Raw genomic sequence first — 20,245 nt, 5'->3', positions numbered from 1 at the left:
ATTTATAACCTTTACATTGTTAATCAAGCCCTCAGTAAAAAATCAAAAATGTAAAGGTTGCACAAGCTTTGTGCCTGAGAGAATAAATAACGCCAGAGATTAAAAAGAAAGTATTGAATCTTAACTTTGGGGCGGGAAAGTTGCGAGGCACTCCTCTGAGACATTGTTGCAAACAGCATCAGTGAGTGGGTTGACTTGTAAATGGACTCCAGTTTCTGAGTCATAGCATCGACTCGAGGTCAGAGGAATCAATGGAAGAAAAGGTTCACAGACTTCGATGAGGGTGTGTGTTGTGGGGGACAATGTCTCAGTGGTCCTCTGTGTGAGGTCATTCTGAACATGTGGGCGCCGCCGCTGCATCTCAGCAAGGCGGGTGGGCACGATGGCCAAAATCCTTTATTAGGGTACAAATAATTGTATATCACCTTGATGGTTTACCTGACAATAAAGTAATTACTCTGCACATTCTATAAGAAATGGTTTAAAAACAACTCCATCTTACCAAACTTGTATTATTTGACTCTTTTATAAAGAATTCCCATACAAACAAACAAACAAAATACATGCCTCACATGAGTCAACTTTTGAGTTCAAAACTCTAAACCGTCAAGCTACATTCTTTCTAAATTGAATTTTCAAGATTTATAAAAAACATGTTCAAGTTTGAAGGTTAACAGGTGTAAAAAAGTACCAGCTGTAAATCAGTCGGTTCAATACAAGCAATATGAAAATACACATTGTAGTTTAAGGTTTTAAAAAACCAAAATACTTTTCCTGCTTTTTAAAAAGCCCTTTTCAGTGCTTTTTATTTGTTTCCGTCCTTATGTCCTTATAAGATTCCTTTTTGTAATTTTGTTGTACATGTATAATGACATTAAAGGAAATCCGAATTCAGAGTCTCTTTTAATCAGGTAACCAGAGTTCTTCTTATCTTGGAACTTCTATTGCAACTTAACTTTCCTCCAACATCCTCTCAAATCACATGATCTTGTGGGACATCTGAAGTCTCACAAGCTATAGAAAACAGTTTTGCCAAATGTCTTCCAATTTACATGGAAGTGCTTTGCCACCCTCACACTAACGAGAAGAGCACGAGAAAAGTCTGTGGGCTTTCCCACGCTTTGTATCTGACTCATTCATAAGCGCAACCTCAGACTTGGCTCTCAAACCCCCAGCAAAAACTGACAAACTATCTCACCTCTTCCTCCCATCAAGTGTCTAATCACAATGCCTTCTTCCCCTCTCGGCTCCCTCCTCCCCCTCGCCTGAAGTTTAAGAGGTTCCACAGGGAGATAATATCCGAGCTGGAGAGAAAGACTGACATGGACGTCAAATACATGACAGTGAGTTGTGTGTGTGTGTGTGTGGCTGTGTGGCTGTTCTTGGCAGCAGCTCTCGATCCATATCTCTCATGACTGCTAAACTCCTGTGAAGCTTCTTCACCTTCATAGGTTTATTGTCTGTTGACAGCTCACATATTTATTTGTTATTACTAGCTGTATTTTATTCCACTGCACTTATGTCTGCATTTTCTTGCACATTGGTTACTTAAATTATTGTCTTGCACTATTTTATTTCTATTTCTGTTTCTTCTTGCACTATTTTCATTGTTTTATGTCTTTTTTTTATACTTTTATTGCGCCATTGAGACTTAAGGTTTCCATTGCCAAAACAACACGAGCTATTGTTCCTGTAACAATAAATCATGTGAATTATTCGAATCCTTGTATAATGAGACTACCATATAAAGTATTTTTATATACTGTTTGTTTAGTTTTTGCTGTTAAGTACACTTTCAAAAACATAGATGACCTTCTCACCAAATCCTTAGACATTTGTATATTGGTATACATGTTTTTGAATTCACATGTGTCTCTCCTCTGCACCAGGCCACGTTTAAGAGGTACCAGATAGAGCACAAGATGAAGCAGGACTCTCTGGAGAGGTCGCAGTCAGACCTGAAGAAGCTGAGGAGGAAGAGTCAAGGAAAGAACGCCAACAAGTACGAGAACAAGGAGAGCGAGGTGAGACAGACGAGACACACAGACAGACCCGTGACATATCATGCCTGAAGCTGACTGGCACACACACACACACACACACACACACACACACACACACACACACACAGACGTCTTTATATGATCATAGACATAACTGCACAGACACACTCATTCACAAACCTTGACACCTGAGAAGCAAGGCGGTGTAACAGTAGTTGGGGACAATGTGCCAAGTGCAGCTTCTGTGCAGCCATGCAGGAGAATATCTGTTTGTTGTTGGCTTCTTTTGTCCGCTGCATGAACACACCCGCATGCAATTCTCTCTCACACCACCTCACTTCACCCGCACTCACTCTGATAAAAGTACACACACAAACATGAGTTGATTTCATTAAAAGTTCTCTCTAAAATATCTCTACAAGATATTCTCTTTGGTTTCTTGGAAATTACTCATTCGGCATGAAAATGATAAAACAAATAACTATGGCCAAATTGACAATGTCTAGAACTTAAGTTTGGCAAACTATTTTCATCTAGCCCTCTCTGTATTCAAATGTACACAGGCATTGATGCACTAAAAAAAGTGTTTTGTCCCAATCTGTGTGTAATATGTAGCTTTGGAAATAAGTTACTCAGATTTTGTTTTACTCAATTAATCACTTCTTAAGTCTTTACAGTCACCTAAAGATGACATAACCGTGACTGTGTAGTCACGTTTATTTAAGTTTAATTGTGTGTGTGTGTGGCCTAGCATTACTATACTTGTGGGGACCTAAATCTGTTTACACAGTCACGTGTGGGGACTCGCCTCCCTTATGGGGACATATTGGAGGTCCCCATGAGGGGAATCATTAATTTTAGGGTGAAGACTTGGTTAGGTTGGGGAAGAGCGCAGGCCCCATGCGTGGTGCACTGGCTCTTAGTAGATAGGTGTTTAAAAAAACATTAAAAACCTCCATAAACATGGAGGGTTAGGGTTAGGCACGTGTTGGTTATGGTTAAGTTTAGGATAAGTCTCCAGGAAATGCATGTAAGTCAATGTAATGTCCACTGAAGTGTGTGTGTGTGTGTGTGTGTGTGTGTGTGTGTGTGTGTGTGTGTGTGTGTGTGTGTGTGTGTGTGTGTGGTGTGTGTGTGTGTGTGTGTGTGTGTGTGTGTGTGTGTGTGTGTGTGTGTGTGTGTGTGTGTGTGTGTGTGTGTGTGTGTGTGTGTGTGTGTGTGTGTGTGTGTGGTGTGTGTGTGTGTGTGTGTGTGTGTGTGTGTGTGTGTGTGTGTGTGTGTGTGTGTGTGTGTGTGTGTGGGTGGGTGGGTGGGTGGGTGGGTGGCTTGGCTTGGCTTGGCACAGTAGAAGAGAGAAACAACCTAAAAGCAATTACACGAGGAATGATATCGCCAATATAGTTTTATTGCAGCTTTAACCTTCTACAAAGACTTTGATGTATTATATCCCATAAAAAACGTACTTGATAGTAAAACAAATCCCTTTCTCCAGGTATATAGACTGACTTACATTATTGTCACTTGTAATGTATGCTATAAACTAGAGCTGAAGTGATTGGTCAATAAATCAATTATCTGATCGACAGATACATGATCGGCCTTTATTAAGGTCCTTTTCAAGCATTAATATCAAAGGAATGCAAAACGCTCCTGAGTTTCAGCTAAAATCAGATGGAAAGATATTTCATAGATGCCAAGGGAAGTTAAGACATCCTCATAAGACACATAAAACATACTGAGACACACATGAATAAAGAATAAACCCTGAGGAGTGATGGCCTCCCGGATTACTGCAGACAGCTGTCACTATCATAAATGTTAAGATGTGCTGCTTTTCTTAGTGTCATATATCATAATATGTAAATAGAGAAACTTTTCTTCATTTTTGCTTTTGGGTTGGGGTCAATGTATTGTTTAATAATTGTTTAAGAAAATAAATCGGAGTACTTGATAATTACAGAGTTGCAGACTCTGTGGTGATTTGAGCAAATATAACAATGTAATTGCATATAAATAAGTGTTAAAACAACTGAGGTGGTTGCTAAAGATGAAATATATTTGACATGTTTTACATGAAATTTGAAAATACGGTGAACTCTTTGTTCCTTACAAATCAAAGGCTTCCTTACTCCTTTCTCCAGTATTCTTCTCTTTATGCTTTTTCATTCCTTTGTCGTATTAAGGATCCACAAGCCTTTCCCATTCAACATATCGCTACTTCACCTTGTTGTGTTTCTGCCTCAACTTCCAAAGAAGACATGAGTTTGTTCTCATTTATCTGATTTATGGTTTTGGGGTTTTCCCTCCCCTGTAGTGTGTTATTTAGGTTTTTGCCTGAAACGCCTCCATTGGACTCCTTTGTGTGCTCCGTAACCGCATGACATCAAGATGTATCACCCGTGCTTCTATTGGCTAGCGCTCAAACACATTGTACGTGATAGGCTAAGGGGCAGGACATCTCTCAGTGGTTGACCAATCACAATAGAGCTGGCCAGCTAACCAATCGGAGCAGATATGGCTCTGGTTTCAGACAGAGGGTGAAAAGAGGTGCTGCAGCACAGGCAGTATGAGGAAAATAAAGGGCTTTTTGAACATTAAAGCAGGTAAACATGTCACAGTAGGCAAAACACACAACCTGAAAAGGAGCAGAATTGGGCTCCTTTGAAGCCAGGTATTAGGGTTTAGACACCAACAGACAGAGACAGACTGACAGACAGACAGAGAGGGTGTCAGGGCTGAGAGGCAGGAGTTCACAGCAACAGGGGATTCACCAGACACCAAAGACATTTCAAAATAAAAGAATGAAAGCAGACAGGATTTTTTTTTTAAAAGAGAGTGCTGTCACAACTGACAAACAATTGATTTGAGGACGCTTTAAAACAAACGCTTACTCTTGAAATAAAAAAGATAGAGATGTTTATCAAGGCTCTTACGTGTCAAACAGGGAACGTGTGATTTGCTGTTTTGTTTATAAATCCGTTTTTCTATTTAAGTCTTATCTCTCTCTGTTGCCACCCTTCACAAGTTCTTTCTGATAGTAACACATTGTTGTCCATAGCAACAACATTGCTGCTGTGATGACAGATTCACAGAGTGATATATATATATACAAGTGTGTGTGTGTCCACTTATTAGTACACATTATGCCACCCACCTCTACAGTAGTAGTGCAAAGGTATTCAATCTCTTCCCTTCTTTCTCTGTTTCTACCTTAATTACATTCCATTCAAATGATCCTAATTGCCGTGAATTGCAACAGTATGTCTCGCCAAAACAAAACGCAAGATTAGAAAAATAATTAAAAGCACTTGCATGCATTTTTCAGACAATTTAGAGGGCAGTAATTCATTTATGATCTCTATTAACTCAACTAATACGTTGGATATTTGGTGTTTGAAATGTTTCCACTGAGATAACCTGTAGATCCGTTGGAAACACATCAATTTATCTCTCCAAGGAAAAGTATTGAAATATATTATTTTTACATTTATGATAAAATGTTGTTGTATTAACAGATATCTTTTCCTGCACATGTATGATTGGTATAAATAGATTTAACACAGGTACTGGCAGTCATTTGTACTTATCACAACAAATATGCAACCAATTAATTCACCAAGTTTTGACCAACATAACGTCAGGTAAAGATCTCAGCACAGTAAAGATCTCTGGTTTACTGTACAGCTCTCTCTCTCATTAACCTGATCCGCCTTCAGTGTCACACAATGCGTATCGATCACGTAATCAGTGGATGATTATGTTGCAGTACAGATTGTCCTCATAGCAGCAGGGTGACATGGGCAGTAACAAGAACAAATATTTCTGCTGTTGTTTGTGTAGGTGCGTTCGAATGCTTCAGACATTTGAATCTGCTTGTTTGTTGGCATGAAGCCACAGAGAAGCGGCTGTTATCATGGCATCAAGTTTCGAGCGAGATGCCAACTGTAAATGGTCGGGTTCATGTAAGGACTTCCTGGCATTAGAGAGACAGAATCAAATTCAGTCAGGCGGACAGACATCACTGTTTGCACAGCGATGATATCACCTCTGCTCAGGGTCACTTAGCTTTTGCCACTGAAGGCACACACAGGTGGACTCAGATAATGTTGTTTTTGCAGATCATCTCTGGCTGTTTTTAGAGAAATACTTCACTAGTGATGTTTTTTCTGCACCGTTTGTGAGGGCATGAAATAATGCTCTTTTGGTTCAACTTACTAACATGCTAATACCAAATGGCTAGCAAATGTTAATGTGAAATGTGCTTTTGGGCTTACAGTAGGTTTACATAGTAGATGTAAATCTGAACTTTTTTACCTAAAAAAAAAATGCATTTTACCAACCAGGTAAACTGGTAAACAAAGCCTTCAGCATGTTAGAGAGGGTGTGTGCCATTGAATCAACAACAGTTAAAGGCGTGCCAGCTACAGCCACTTGGATAAGGATGACAATAGGTATATTGTATGTAGCTTTAAGAAAAAGATCAGGGACAAAGACGATTTTTAAAGAAATCCAATTATTCTGGTTTATTTGGGGGTCCTGGCTGTATTACGTATTCATCATTTTGGAAAGAAATGCATTTTTTTATGTGGACAAGTGGTTCGAAAATCATCATAAATGCAATGCATTGGCCAACATTCAAATCCACTCAATAGCTTTATGCTAGTAAATTAAGCAAATACTCACAAACGGCCCTTAATAATAATCATACAGTACAGTAATACATACAGTAATGGTTGCTTTTTTTCTTGAAACCACTCTTCTGAAATCAGTTCACTCATATCTACATATACTTAAGTAATGTTACTTGAAATCAGTGTGTATGAAGCTTTATTTATTTGATTCTTTAATCACAAAATACAAATATCAAATCAAAGCTTATAATAAAGAAGAAGAATACAAAAAAGGGCCACACACCAGTGTAAGTAAAGTGGCCTTCTGACCTTTTAATAATCCCAGGCTGTCAGTGTAGATAAGATATATGCTGGCCCCTTTTCCTCCTTCCTTTCACTGAACACCAAACGCAGCCTAATCTATCAATACTGTAAACTCCTGTCCAATCACACCTCCCCCTGAAGGAGAGAGATTAGGACATCAGAAAGGAGCCCTGCTCATGTCACTCGCCCTTGTTGGCTGTGTGTACATATCAGCAGTGAGAGGACTTACAGCTCTGTCGTCGGAGATAAGACACAACAAAAGACAAACCAATTGATTTGGATCCATCAAACTTGACTTGTTTGTTTGTTTTCAGTGCCTGGAAACGTTGACAAGCCGTCAGATGGACATGCAGCTGTTCATCGCAGACGGCTGTAAGGAGGCTCTGCTGGAGGAGAAGAGACGCTTCTGTTTCCTGGTGGACAAACACTGCCTGTTCTCCTACCAGTACGCCGCCTTCCATGCGAAGGTACTCCTCCTCTCATTATGTCACAATCAAGAGCTCCTTTCTGTCTTTTGCAGCGATGGAGTCAAGCTATATTTATGTTAGACTTAATGTGGGGTTGAATTGATGAGGTCAAATATATCACCCAAATGTTAACTTTAAGTATATCACATTGTACCTTACAGAGGCAAGTTTATTTATATAGCACCTTTCAACACAAGGCAATTCAAAGTGCTTTACAAAAATGAAAGACATTAAGAGCATTAAGAAACCATTTATAAAATGGCATTTAAAAAGACTTATTTAAAAGCAAATAAAACATGAATACCAAAGGTACATGAATAAAAGTTACAGTGCAGTGTGAGATACACACATCTGAAATGTTTAGGTCTGACTCTCAATCATTGCTAACTTTTTAGCAGAAATAGTTTTCTTTGACCTCACTTTCTTTCTACTTTCTTTTTTAACTTATCCTTTAGTTATTTCAAGTGTTTCGTGCTAAACGAACCCCCCTTTGGAAAATTCTAGACTGCAACCCAGTATTCCGAAAATCCTACGGATCCTGGCCATATTTGTGTAGCATCTAAAATGAATTTGCTCCCAAACATGCATGTGGCTTGCTAGTTTTGGACCCCATATGTACAGAGAAAACATTCAACAGTTTAAAATCTAACCAAAACATCACGTTAACACATTTATTCCTAGATCTAAAATATACTTGCCTTGCCATGCCTTATGTTTCCATAGCAATGAAAATGTGTGCAAATGTGCCCAATTACTCATGTCTTCTTTTAATATATTTCCTTGTGTCCATGCCCAGGCCAGAGAGATGCTGACGGCGAAGCTGAACAGCTGGCAGGACCAGTGCAGCGACGCCTCCGACATGCCGGACCGGGTCCTCACCATGATCGAGGGACTGCGCACCCCCGTCTCCATCACGCCCATGCCCTCCCCCTCCCCGTCACGGCACAGTGTGGTAAGATGGGAGAGAGGACGGGACAAAAGAGACAAACAAAATATCTCAAGATGGACTTTTCAAAAGAGAATGTTGTTCTTTAAGATAAAGAGTTGATATAAATAACTTGCTGAAATATAATATTTGATTTATTATTTTTAATATTCGCTTTATTAGTAAAGCATAAAATAGTGAGATATGCAAATGAATATAACCCATTATGTTTAAAATGTCAAAATTCAATTTAAAATTTAAAATATATAGCATGATAGGTCTCCTTTAACTGAATGTTTCCTCTACAGGAGGAATTTTAAACAACTTATTTTTTCAAAATGGTTTTCATAGAATCTCAGTTGATTTGACATCAGTTGGGAAAACATTTATTTGAGAGGTATAAGATCACATAGTGTATTTTTCGATTCTAGTGGCTTTGAAGAAGATCACACAACATTTTATGCGTGAATGATGCAGAATGTAGGGTTCTCTTTCCTTTTCTTAGCACTGTATAAATGTAACATGCTAACGTTATCTTTGTTGTTGTTGTGGCAGAACATCTCTGCTCCGCCGGCTCCTCCTCTGAAGGCTCAGACCAGTCCTCTGGCCAACATGTTCACTCAGGAGAACAACGCGCCCAGTGTCCCCAGCAGCCTCAACAACAGCATAGGTACAGTAATATGTCAGGCGAGGGTGTTCATTTTACGCCTCCCTTTGTGCTTTTGTGGTTGTTAGATTGTGTTTTCAAGAGCAGACTGCAAGAGGTGTCTGTTCTTTCCTGATAGCCTTTATCTTTGGCTTTCACTTTTGTCTTTGCCATTTCGCTGCCCTTTCATCACTACAGAAATCTGTTCTTGGATGATATGGTTGTATCAAAACGTGTGTGATTTTGGTTTTAGCCATGCTTTAGAGTTGGCAATGCAGTCATGCGTGTCTGTCACCTATTTGGTCCAGACTAAAACATCTCAACAATCACTTGGCATTACATGTGCTACAAATATTCAAGAGTATACATTCTGAAGATGGTGGTCTTATCTCTTCTCTTATTTATACTTTGGTGCCACCATGAGGACGTTTTTTTGTCTTAAATTGATTTTTCTTAACAAATATTGCCATTCAGCTATGGTACAGATACTCATAGCCCCCAGATGAATTGTAAACACTTGGGTCTGCAGGGCTGGGCATCTCGCGCCATCATCAGGTCAAATGTCACCTTTTTCTCAGTACTTTGATTTATGACCACATACCTGCTAAACTAATGACGTGCCCCTCAGCCTCATCAGTCATTTGTGTTGATTGATATTGGCTTATTTCATTGTTGATGTCAATGGGACTAACTCAAAGCATATTTTGTATTGAATTTATGCTGCAATTTGAAAGCATATGTGCATCTTGCTCTAGCACAGACTGTTAGTTTAGTCTGTTATTGTATTCTCACTGTTGCTCTCCATCCCCCCCCCCCCCCCCCCCAGATCACGGGAGTAGCGAGGAAAACAATCTTGCCAGGTCCATGTCCGTCGCCACCGGCCTCAACAACATGGTGAAGAGGCCTCGTGTGCGCACCATCTTCCCCCACACCGCCGGCAACAACAAAACACTGCTCAGCTTCGACGAGGGGGACGTCATCGCCCTGCTCATCCCCGACGAGAGGGACGGCTGGATGTACGGAGAGCTGGAGAAGAGCGGGAAGTGAGTCGAACCACACGTGTTGCATTTGTCTAAAAACTAGTGCTGTCAAAATTATCGCGTTAACGGCGGTAATTAATTTTTGAATTAATTGCGTTAAAATATTTAACGCATTTAACGCATGTGCAGAATGGCCCGCCCCATACGTGCCACCAGTGGCAGCGCCAGGGTATGGCTGGGGTAGGCTACACCCATACCAAGAAATGGCTTAGCCCCACCATGAGAAATGATGTTAAAGTAAGCAAAATAAAGTCTGCCAACTCGCGCGGCGTAAATTGCACAGACAGCAGTTAGTAAGATTGATTTCAGCAGCCACGGTTTTGAAAACTTTTGTCACGTAGTGATCGTCTTCTCAATAGAACATCTTTGATAACGGCGTGGTGTTGTTGCAGGAAGTCCCGACGGAGAATACTTTTGCTGTAGTACAGGGGTGCACATAACTGGTACGCAGGTTATGTGCGTAATCTGAAATGCGTACCGTCACTTGTGTCACAAAGCGCATTTGCGTACCGACGTACTTGTGAAGCTTTTCCAGAAGGCGGTTAGATCACCGGACGACAGAGTCGGTCTCCGTGTGCACAGACAGGGCTGCTGTTAACGTCGGTCTGTACAACGGAATTGTGCCAAAACTACGCCAACCGGCTGCAGAGGGAGACTCCCCCCCCCCCCCCCCTTCACTGGAGAACTGAGCTATAACAGCTGATCACAACGTTCACACTCTGTGGTCACGAAGTACTCCACTAGCCGCCGCCTCTGTCGACTTTCCTGAAGTACTCCCCCGTTGATAGAAATCAACACGTTGTAGTGCCGAGAGATAGGGAGTCGGAGGCGGTGCAATGGAGGTGCAAAAGGGTAATTTATTAGTGTAGAAAAGGACATGTTGTCCGGTTGCAGTCCGGGAAGAAGAGAGAGAAGACAGGAGGGCACACAATACATATAGACAACCACATACATGTCCGTGTGGAAACAATACCCCCAACTCTAGTTCCATGTGTGGATTATGTAACCCAGTGTATTAAAGGTGGTCACCACACAAGCCCCCCCAGAATCCAAACATGGCAAACAAATCCCAGCGTCCGGGAGGAAGCACCACAGGGGCCGAAGAGGGTGAGGTTGCAGGTGAGGGCCGGGCCATGGAACGGGCCGTCGGAAGGGGGCCGCAGTAGGCGTCGTGGCGAATGAAGTCATCACCCGCCAGTCGGTGAAAGCCGGGTCGCTGAGTCGCGACGGGCGTCAACAACCCGGTGGTCCCCAGCAGGAAGGAGCGCTGCCCGGCCGCAGGCGAGGGCACAGCGGCGGCGGGCATGAAGTCCTCGGGAGGAAGGAGCCGGGTCCTCTGGAGGAAGGAGCAGTCTCCCCGGGAGGAAGGAGCCGTGGACAGAGGAGAGGCCAGACAGGGTCCCGAAGCGCGCCACCCATGGATGCCGATGGAGCATGGGCGACGTCCGGAACTGTCGAGGCGAGAGGGGGTCCAGGAGTGCGCCACCCAGGCGCCGATGAACGTGAGTGGCGTCTGGATATCCCCGGAAGGCAGGAGAGGCCAGACAGGCTCCGGAGCGCGCCACCCACGGGCCGATGGCAGCATGGGCGACGTCCAAAACCGTCGAGGCGAGACGGGGTCCAGGAGTGCACCACCCAGGCGTCGATGAAAACGTGAGTGGCGTCTGGAACCACCGTGGAGGTGGTGAAAAATGTCAGAGTGTCCACCTGAGGTCAACCGGCTGGTCGAACCTCCTCTCCGGCACCAGAAAAAAAAAAAAAACTCAAAAGGGTCAATAGCCGTTAGCTGTTGCCGTTAGCTGGCAGCCACCGGTAGCTGCTAGCCGTAGTTAGCCAACGTGGTTAGCTGCTAGTTGTCGTTAGCTAGCGCAGCTGGGACGTGCAGCCGCACCCCCGAAGAAACCCCACGAGGCAGCAATCGGGTTCATCCCTACCCAGCAGGTCGTGCATCGTCCCCTCTGTAGTCGGAAGGCAGATGCGGGAATGACGAGCAACATCCCCAGCCATTCGGCGAGGTGCGCACCAAGCCTCCGTCCGCGTGCCTGTAGCAGCCACGGTCGACTCCAAAAAATCCCCGGCATTTCGAGAAAGAAACCTGAGTTTCCTTTGCCGTGTTCGGGTCCGTCTCGGAAACTTCCCAAGACGCTGTCGGGGTCACCAATGTAGTGCCGAGAGATAGGGAGTCGGAGGCGGTGCAATGGAGGTGCAAAAGGGTAATTTATTAGAGTGTAGAAAAGGACATGTTGTCCGGTTGCAGTCCGGGAAGAAGAGAGAGAAGACAGGAGGGCACACAATACATATAGACAACCACATACATGTCCGTGTGGAAACAATACCCCCAACTCTAGTTCCATGTGTGGATTATGTAACCCAGTGTATTAAAGGTGGTCACCACAACGTAATGAATTAAGACCCCACGGTTTGATGATTGATAGGTGTGTGGGTTGTCTTTCATTTTGACACGCAGAAAATGTTATAATAAACATAGATACTGTATGTTAAATGGATATATCCGCCTTCTTTCCATTCCCACAACAATATACATAAAAAAATGGCATATTTTGGACATAGTTCGAATGGTGATTAATCATGATTAATTAATTTTAAAGCTGTGATTAATCTGATTAAAAATTGTAATCGTTTGACAGCCCTACTAAAAACAGATATATGGTACTAAAGAAAGACTGTGATTACACAAATATGAAAAGGGCAGGGGCACATGCTGTGCAAAGGGACATGATTACATATGTGATACACTGCATGTAGGTGTACCACTTACATACACCTAAATAAGGCTGTTCTTCTACTAAAGAAATGCTAAGTCTACTAACACTCGCACAAGTTTGTTCTCTTATTGATAAGTTGATATAATTCTTCACAAAAAAATCATAGACATTTTTTTCAATCGTTTGTTTCATTGTGAAGTGCTTACTGTATTACTTGCTTACAAATGTGTCATTTAGCATGGAAAAGCATTAACAAGAACTAGTCGGTAAATTACCAAAATGACCAATTAGTAAACTAAGAGGGGCAGCACTATCAAGCTCATATTTCCAGAATATTGACAAGAAATGGTGTGAATTCATATACCTCTCATGTCCTTTATCCTCTATCATTTTGAATATGCCAGTCATGTTCCTCGGTCCTCATACCGGTCAGCTGATTGACGTGAGCTGGACTCCTTGGTCCTGACTCGCCGATGGTCCCCGGTCTGATTCATATGCTCTCCATGCGCACATACTCACGCTCGAGGCTCACTACCAGAGCTGGAACACTCACTGATAAGGAAATCAAAGTAAAGTATGGCCTGAGGGGGGGATGTAGGAGAGCGAGGCGAGGCAGAGGGAGGTTCAGAGATGCACCTGCATCCCCCCCCAGGGCTCTGATGTCCGACTTCTTAAACAGGGATTTGATCTGTGATCTCAGAAGTGAGTTTCTGAATTCAAATCATTCATGAGGTTTGATCTTTTATCACTAGCAAGGGAGGATTACCTGGCAAATGATGTTTAAAAACTGATCAAGGGCAGAAAGGAAGAAGTCTGAGTTGCTTTAAGAAGCCAAGCTGTCGCACAGCTAACTTTGTTCTTGCTGCTTCACCTCCTGAAGGCTTACAAAGTTGATATCATCATGTTTATCAGATCGGAGCGTCTGAAGAGGGGGGGGGGGGGGGGCTCATGCGTCCGGGTTTCTCCATTTATCTTATAGCAGCTTTGAGTGTTTCCCAGCAACTCGCCTGGCAACACCTACATCGATTAAGACACCCACACACACTGTGGATGGATGAGGGAGCCCAGTGAGCGGAGAGATCACCAGTAATAAAATAACACACCCCAGCACTGTTTATACAGTATGCACATTATCCCTCTTTGTTATATGATAGGTTACATAGTACTGTTAATAAGTACTGTTACTATTTTAATATCATCATCAAAGTAATGTAACATATTAGACCTTCTTTATTTTGATTATATTTTTTTGACTAATGTTTTAAACTGGGCTATAAAGGTGAAAAGTCCTTAAAATATTAACTAACAGCTGTAAGATGTATGTTTTATTTCTAATTCTTTAGCAATAGGATTATGTACTAACCCCTTGGGCAATTGGAGGCCAAAACCAAATGATGAGATATTATCTCCTGCTTACTAGATAAACTTTCTTCAGCCTAAAGTAAATGAATGAAAGTCTTGCTCTTCTTTGACAGGGGAAGCTCGCTCCACAAACACACACTCGCTTCAACAGCAAAGATGTATTACCTGTCATCAGGCGGCTCTGCCTCTTAATGTGTCTCACCCTCACGAGCACTCGGTCCAACAGCCGTAACTCTACATAACAATAAGCACATGTGCTTATGTGTGTCTGAAAAACGATGGCAGATTCAGTGTAAGCAATGGACGGATACATTTGTCTCAGTGTAGATTCATTTGAATTATTATTTCAAATGTGTGTTTAATTCACAACTACCTATCTTGGAACATTTCGTTTTGCGTGTGATTGAAGCAGGTTTCTCTTCTACACTGCATATTTCATCATGCTCACTTTCCCTACATGCATCTGATCCCGTTGTCTTATCGTTGTTTGTCAGAGTTTAGCCTTCCTGTCCAGGAAACTCAGTAGGTGAACACCCTGATATGGGTCAGTTGTCCTTGAGCAAGGTTTTTATAAATGCCACAGTTACAGTGAACCCGTTCGCAGTGGAAAACACTTCCCTAAATAAATAAAAGCTGTTATTAATATAAGTGAGATTGGGTGAGGTGTATTTACCAGAAGGAGTTTTTTATCGAAGAAACACAAAGAAAAAACGCCCACCCTCAAGACAAGATGTGCAAATATTAACATGTATCCACGCAGAGGGAGAGTCTGACCCGCTACTCACTGATAACGAACAATCTTGTACCAAAACAGCTCAATGTCACACAGTCCTTGGTATGAGCTCGGGATAGAGAAAGATTGTGACTCATTAATTCTCTCAGGTAAATTCCTTTAAACATGTTTTCAAGCACCTTTCATCAAGGTGTGAAATTGTTGGAGCATTTTCATTTAATTAAATAATGGACTATCTTCACATTGTTCTCTATATGGTTTTGAACTCCTCATAATGAAGTTATTTGGATGTTGGCAAACACGGACAACTTTCTGCTAAGTCTCTCATAAACAAACACTAATCGTGTGTCAGCACAGCAGCCTTGAGATAAGACCTTCGCTCAAGACCTTTATTTATTCAAGGCATTGATTTCCTTTGCTTCTTATAAAAGACGAAATATCAACAGTCCCAAGCCAACAGGGGAGATTTGCGGTTAGAAATCCATCAGAAAAGGATAAAGGCATTTGAAATGGTTTCCTTTGATGATCTGTTTACAAATCGGAGGCTTCTTTTCAAAAGGATGTTTTTTCCGTGATGAATTATTGCTTTTTGCTGCCATAGTTACCATAGGCCTACATCCACGCAGTAAAAACAACAAAAGAGAGACTACAATAGCTCTAAAGAACCTAAGCAATACACAATGTGGGAAAGAAGATCATATATGTCACTGCATCGTCTGGTTAGCGGTTGCTAATCATCTGGAGAGGCGTTCAGGTTCCTGAGCAGCTTGCAGGAGGATGGAGCTCTGGTGTCATCATGCCTCTCTCTTTGTGTCTTGCAGGAGGGGCTGGTTCCCTTCATCTTACTGCCGTGCACTCTCCGAGCCTCTCGTGAATAACAACAGGTAAGGAGACCCCATGTTCCAGCTCACACACACACTCACACACACACACACACACTCAAACCCGCAGGTGTCATGTTGCAGGCGGCTGTATTGTTGGCAGTGTTTCCTCTGGTTACTCCTGTTAGTGATAACCTTTCTAATCCTACGGGGGACTCTTCCGCTCCTCGACCTTTGACTCCTGTTGTGCTAAAGTCACATTCTCACAGTCACATTTAGCTTTATGAAACCTTTCTGTTTAAAATCACTACAGGAAAACTTCATTTATAATAACCGATTACTTACTCCGTTTTACAATGACTTCTTAAAGAAAACAATGTTTTTCTGGCATGCCTCTGTGCTGAATGAAGATTAGAAGAGCGAAAAAAGTCATTAAATGGGGAAGCGTTAGATAAACTGAAAAAGTATATAAAAACATCAGTTTAGAAACACTCAGACAACTCTTACAGTATTATCTAAGTCTCATTTATCCATTTGTATGCTCAATTCTTCCCAAAGATATGCTTAAAACCTCACTATTTAACACTAATGGCACAAACAGTGTGAAAGTGTTTTAAATAGTGAGGTTTAAGCAAAAAAGTATGTTTGGAAAGAAATGAGCATACAACTGGATAAATGAGACTTATATTATACTCCATGAGTTGTGTATGAGTTTGGACATAAGTATTTTTGTTATTAAGCTGCAATTCATCCATACTGTACGTTCTCAATATTTAGATTCATCCTTCATTGTGGAGGACAAATAATGGTTTTTTTAAGGACTTATGCATGACCATGAAATCTATGTATTTGTAATTAATCTAAAATTGGACACAAGCTCAGCAGAATCTCCGGAAACAGGATGTTTTGTGCTGATGAATACATTTTGCTGCTGACGACAGAGAGAAGGTTCATGACGACTCCATCCTTTTTCTTCAAAGAGACTAATCCCTGTTGGATACATTTATTAGATCTTAATGTAGATCTCCCACAGAGAGGCTGCCAGCACACTGCTACAGGAAGTTTAGACTGTAACCAGAGCATAAACATCCTGTCCTTTTCTCCCTAATAAGGACATCCTACTGTTGGTTAAGTCTGTATTCAATACCCTCCGTTTAACATCATGCGTATAAGCCTAAAATCAACTTATTCTGAAACTAGAAAAAGGAGGACGCATACATGCCAGGAGACTCATGCATATTATTAAATTGAATAGTCTTATTCTACCCTTTTTTAATCTTATTCTTCTTATTCTTTATTAGCATGAGCATTGGCTATTCTTCTTAGGTTCCTCACACACACAAAACATACATAAACATATATAAAACTAAACGAAACAGCTCATCATTTCATGCAATTTTCAATGCTGTATGAAGTGAAAACTAAAATGGTCACCCAATGTTAGCCATCATCAGGCCAAACAAAAAAATACAAATAATTGTGCATAATAATAATAATACATACATACCCACAGGCACAGTTACATTTTACTCTATAATACTGAGACAATTGTTGTATCTATTCCCATTCTTCTTCCTCTCCTTCCACTCTTTCTTTCATCCCTTCTTCTCCTTCATGGTCTCTATGGTCCTCCTCCAGTGTGTCTGCTGCCCCGCTCCGCAGCAGAAGCGTGGTCAACCTCCACCATCAGGACTCGGAGACGGACGATGCGACCATGGTGCTCCCCCCGGCGGACTACAGTGACACCGCGCAGCAAAACGCCATCAAGAACAACATCAGCCCCCTCGCCACAAACAACAACAACCACCAGCACTCCCCCACGCCCTCCGCAGCCTCCTCCACCTCCTCGTCCGATCACACGGTCAGTACGCGTTGCATTTATCTCACATTTCATTAGGTCTAATACAGTTAATCAGAAACCATTATTTATCCCAGGGGAAATGTGGTTTTGTGACACTTGGGGGGGGGTGTGTGCGTACACCTGACCACATTCTGACACACAATAAAACATATTTCATTAGGACTCGGGGCAGTTCTGACTTCTGTGGTTTAGATATGTCACGAACAAGTGGTTATTCTTGATATTATTAGTCTCTGCTTGTACAAACTAATCACACATGTATTATTAATAAATATCATGTTTGAAAAGCTAACTAAAGTAGGGATTTTCCTAGCTCAATATGAGGCAAAGATGGCGCCTTATTGTGGAGAATAGCTCCTGTATTGTATATAAAGAAAGCAGTTTGTTTACCTTTATTATATAGGAGGTTTATATTGCTAGAAACTTCAAAAAGCGCCTTAACTTAACGGCTTACTTGTATGACCTTAAATCAGGTTGTTTTAAAACGTTAAAGTGTCTGTAGGTGTAAAACAAACATGCTTGTCTGTGTGTTGGCCTAGTGAAGGCAAGCTGGGTGATAACATGCCAGCCTCTCTCCCAGGGCATTGTGGGTCCTTCCCAGCCCCCCCCATGACCCTGAACAGGACATGTAGTTATAGAAACAAGAAGGATGTATTTGAACTCTACTTAGATTGCCAGAAAGACCAACTGTAGAATAAGACAGAGAAACAAAGAAAACAAAAAGAGTGTTAGAAATGTGATGTAAAAGATACTCCAGGCTTTAATCAAGGAAATATATATATATATATTTTTTTTTAATTGCTATCCAAGATTCACCCTTACATGGTTGTAAGGGATGAATAAAGAGCTTGAGTAGAGCACGTTTGTTTCCTTTGTCACAATAATCCTGGTGTGCTGATAATAAGCCATCACGAGGCAGGGTGATTGGGGCAGAGGGGAGAGTTGTAGTCTCTCATATTGATGAAGCTTTCTTTATCTCAGTATCAAATTGTTTTGAATATGCCACACAATGGTAAGGCAGAATATTCCCTTACGCAGTGGCGAGCCGTCAGGGCCCTCTAGGCCCTCTGTGAGGACCTAAGATATTCTACAAAATAATATTTAAAAACATTAAAACAAATTATATATTTTTTTTACCAAAATAACTTGATTTAATTGTATTTAAAATAACATTTCCAAATAAATAAATCCTTCGAATCTGCCTATTCAGTTTATGTTGGAATGTGAAGGGTTAAATGAAAGAAGCTCGTCTCTGCGAGTTACTGTGAAGAGAGGAGCTGTTGGACGTCCAGGCGGTCCAGCTATGAATTCACAGAGGGCCCCGCTATAGTAACTGAACGAGAGAGTAATGTCAAATGACAGTACAATTGACCAATCATATCTTCCCTCTAAATGGGTGGGTGTTATTATCGCGGACTTTATGACAAGTTCCGCCCGCTGTGAAACTTTTCTTGTTTCCATAGCAACAACAACTTCCTGTCAACAGCGTTAACTCGCCTTCAAAATAAAAGCATGCCAAATTACACTTAAGACATACAACTGCAACGAAAGTAACAAACACAATGCAATATCGTTTTCAATTTCAAAGAACACAAATAGGGTTATTTACAGGTGTTGTTTTGTGTGGTAGAGGGTCGCTTTCATTGATGCGTTTTGCACCCCGGGCCGTTGTTTTGATATTCCGCTGAAGTATACGCTGTGACGTAATAACTCGAGGGAAGGGGTGGGGGTCAGAGGGCCTAGGTATACAAGTCACGGCTCGCCACTGCCCTTACGATATTATATCATCTTATTATGTCAGCCGCCTCTCATTCCAATTTGGCTATATTCATAACTCTACAAATGTTCTCTCGTTTGCTAAATATGCAAAGCGTCAAACAAAGTTGTGGTTTTCCTTCTGTGAAAGCTTTTGTAGTTCCTCCCTGCTGCCTAAATGTAAATATGCTGTGGCTCATCAGGGTCCGACAAACATACACACACACACCCTCTGCTTTACACGACATGACACAGGCAGAAATACTATAGTAATGTTGTGTGTGTGTGTGTGTGTGTGTGTGTGTGTGTGTGTGTGTGTGTGTGTGTGTGTGTGTGTGTGTGTGTGTGTGTGTGTGTGTGTGTGTGTGTGTGTGTGTGTGTGTGTGTGTGTGTGTGTGTGTGTGTGTGTGTGTGTGTGTGTGTGTGTGTGTGTGTGTGTGTGTGTGTGTGTGTGTGTGTGTGTGTGTGTGTCCACCTCTGCACCCTTGTCTCTCCATCTTCAATATAATCCTGTCACTAATGTTTTTTTCCTGGGTGAATTGCGCTCGCTTCCAGTGAAGTTTATCCGCCCTTCATTCTTAGGAACTCACACAACTATGCTTCATGTCAAACACAGATCTAAGAATAGATGAAGGTCTCCACTGATACAGTTAGACTGATACTGAATTATGTTCAGCTCAGTGTGTGAGTGGGTGGCTGTGTGTGCACGTGTTTGTGCACGTGTGTCGGGTTAGTTAAGGACTGGCTATAACATTCATGAACATTATTGTCAGAGTTTCAGTGCTTTTCGGTGATAAGCTGTATCAATAAGGGCCGACATAAGGGTTAATGTGATGTAGTGCATGTGTTTCTGCACTGAAACTGGCAGAAAGTCAGTCTATTTTTCCTATTATACTGCACGTTTGTTTTCTATTTGTTAGTTTGGTAATAATTCTGTGCTTGCTATAAATAGAGCTGAACTTTAAGCCAAAA

General features: G+C 41.7%; 1 protein-coding gene across 1 annotated transcript in view; it reads left to right on the top strand.

Annotated features, from left to right (window-relative positions):
- Positions 1-20,245, top strand: part of LOC117548690 (brain-specific angiogenesis inhibitor 1-associated protein 2-like protein 1) — a 33,345-nt gene that overhangs the window by 9,806 nt on the left and 3,294 nt on the right. The window contains exons 5-12 of the mRNA XM_034220095.1: positions 1,272-1,343; positions 1,890-2,024; positions 7,252-7,404; positions 8,201-8,356; positions 8,885-8,999; positions 9,802-10,018; positions 15,658-15,720; positions 17,296-17,518. Coding sequence (XP_034075986.1) covers positions 1,272-1,343; positions 1,890-2,024; positions 7,252-7,404; positions 8,201-8,356; positions 8,885-8,999; positions 9,802-10,018; positions 15,658-15,720; positions 17,296-17,518 — 1,134 coding nt within the window. The remainder of the gene's footprint in view (positions 1-1,271; positions 1,344-1,889; positions 2,025-7,251; positions 7,405-8,200; positions 8,357-8,884; positions 9,000-9,801; positions 10,019-15,657; positions 15,721-17,295; positions 17,519-20,245) is intronic.

This window comes from Gymnodraco acuticeps, unplaced genomic scaffold (genome assembly GCF_902827175.1).
Source record: "Gymnodraco acuticeps unplaced genomic scaffold, fGymAcu1.1, whole genome shotgun sequence".
NCBI lineage: Eukaryota > Metazoa > Chordata > Actinopteri > Perciformes > Bathydraconidae > Gymnodraco > Gymnodraco acuticeps.
Note: the sequence above shows the minus strand (reverse complement) of the source record. Positions and strands in the feature narration are given on the sequence as shown.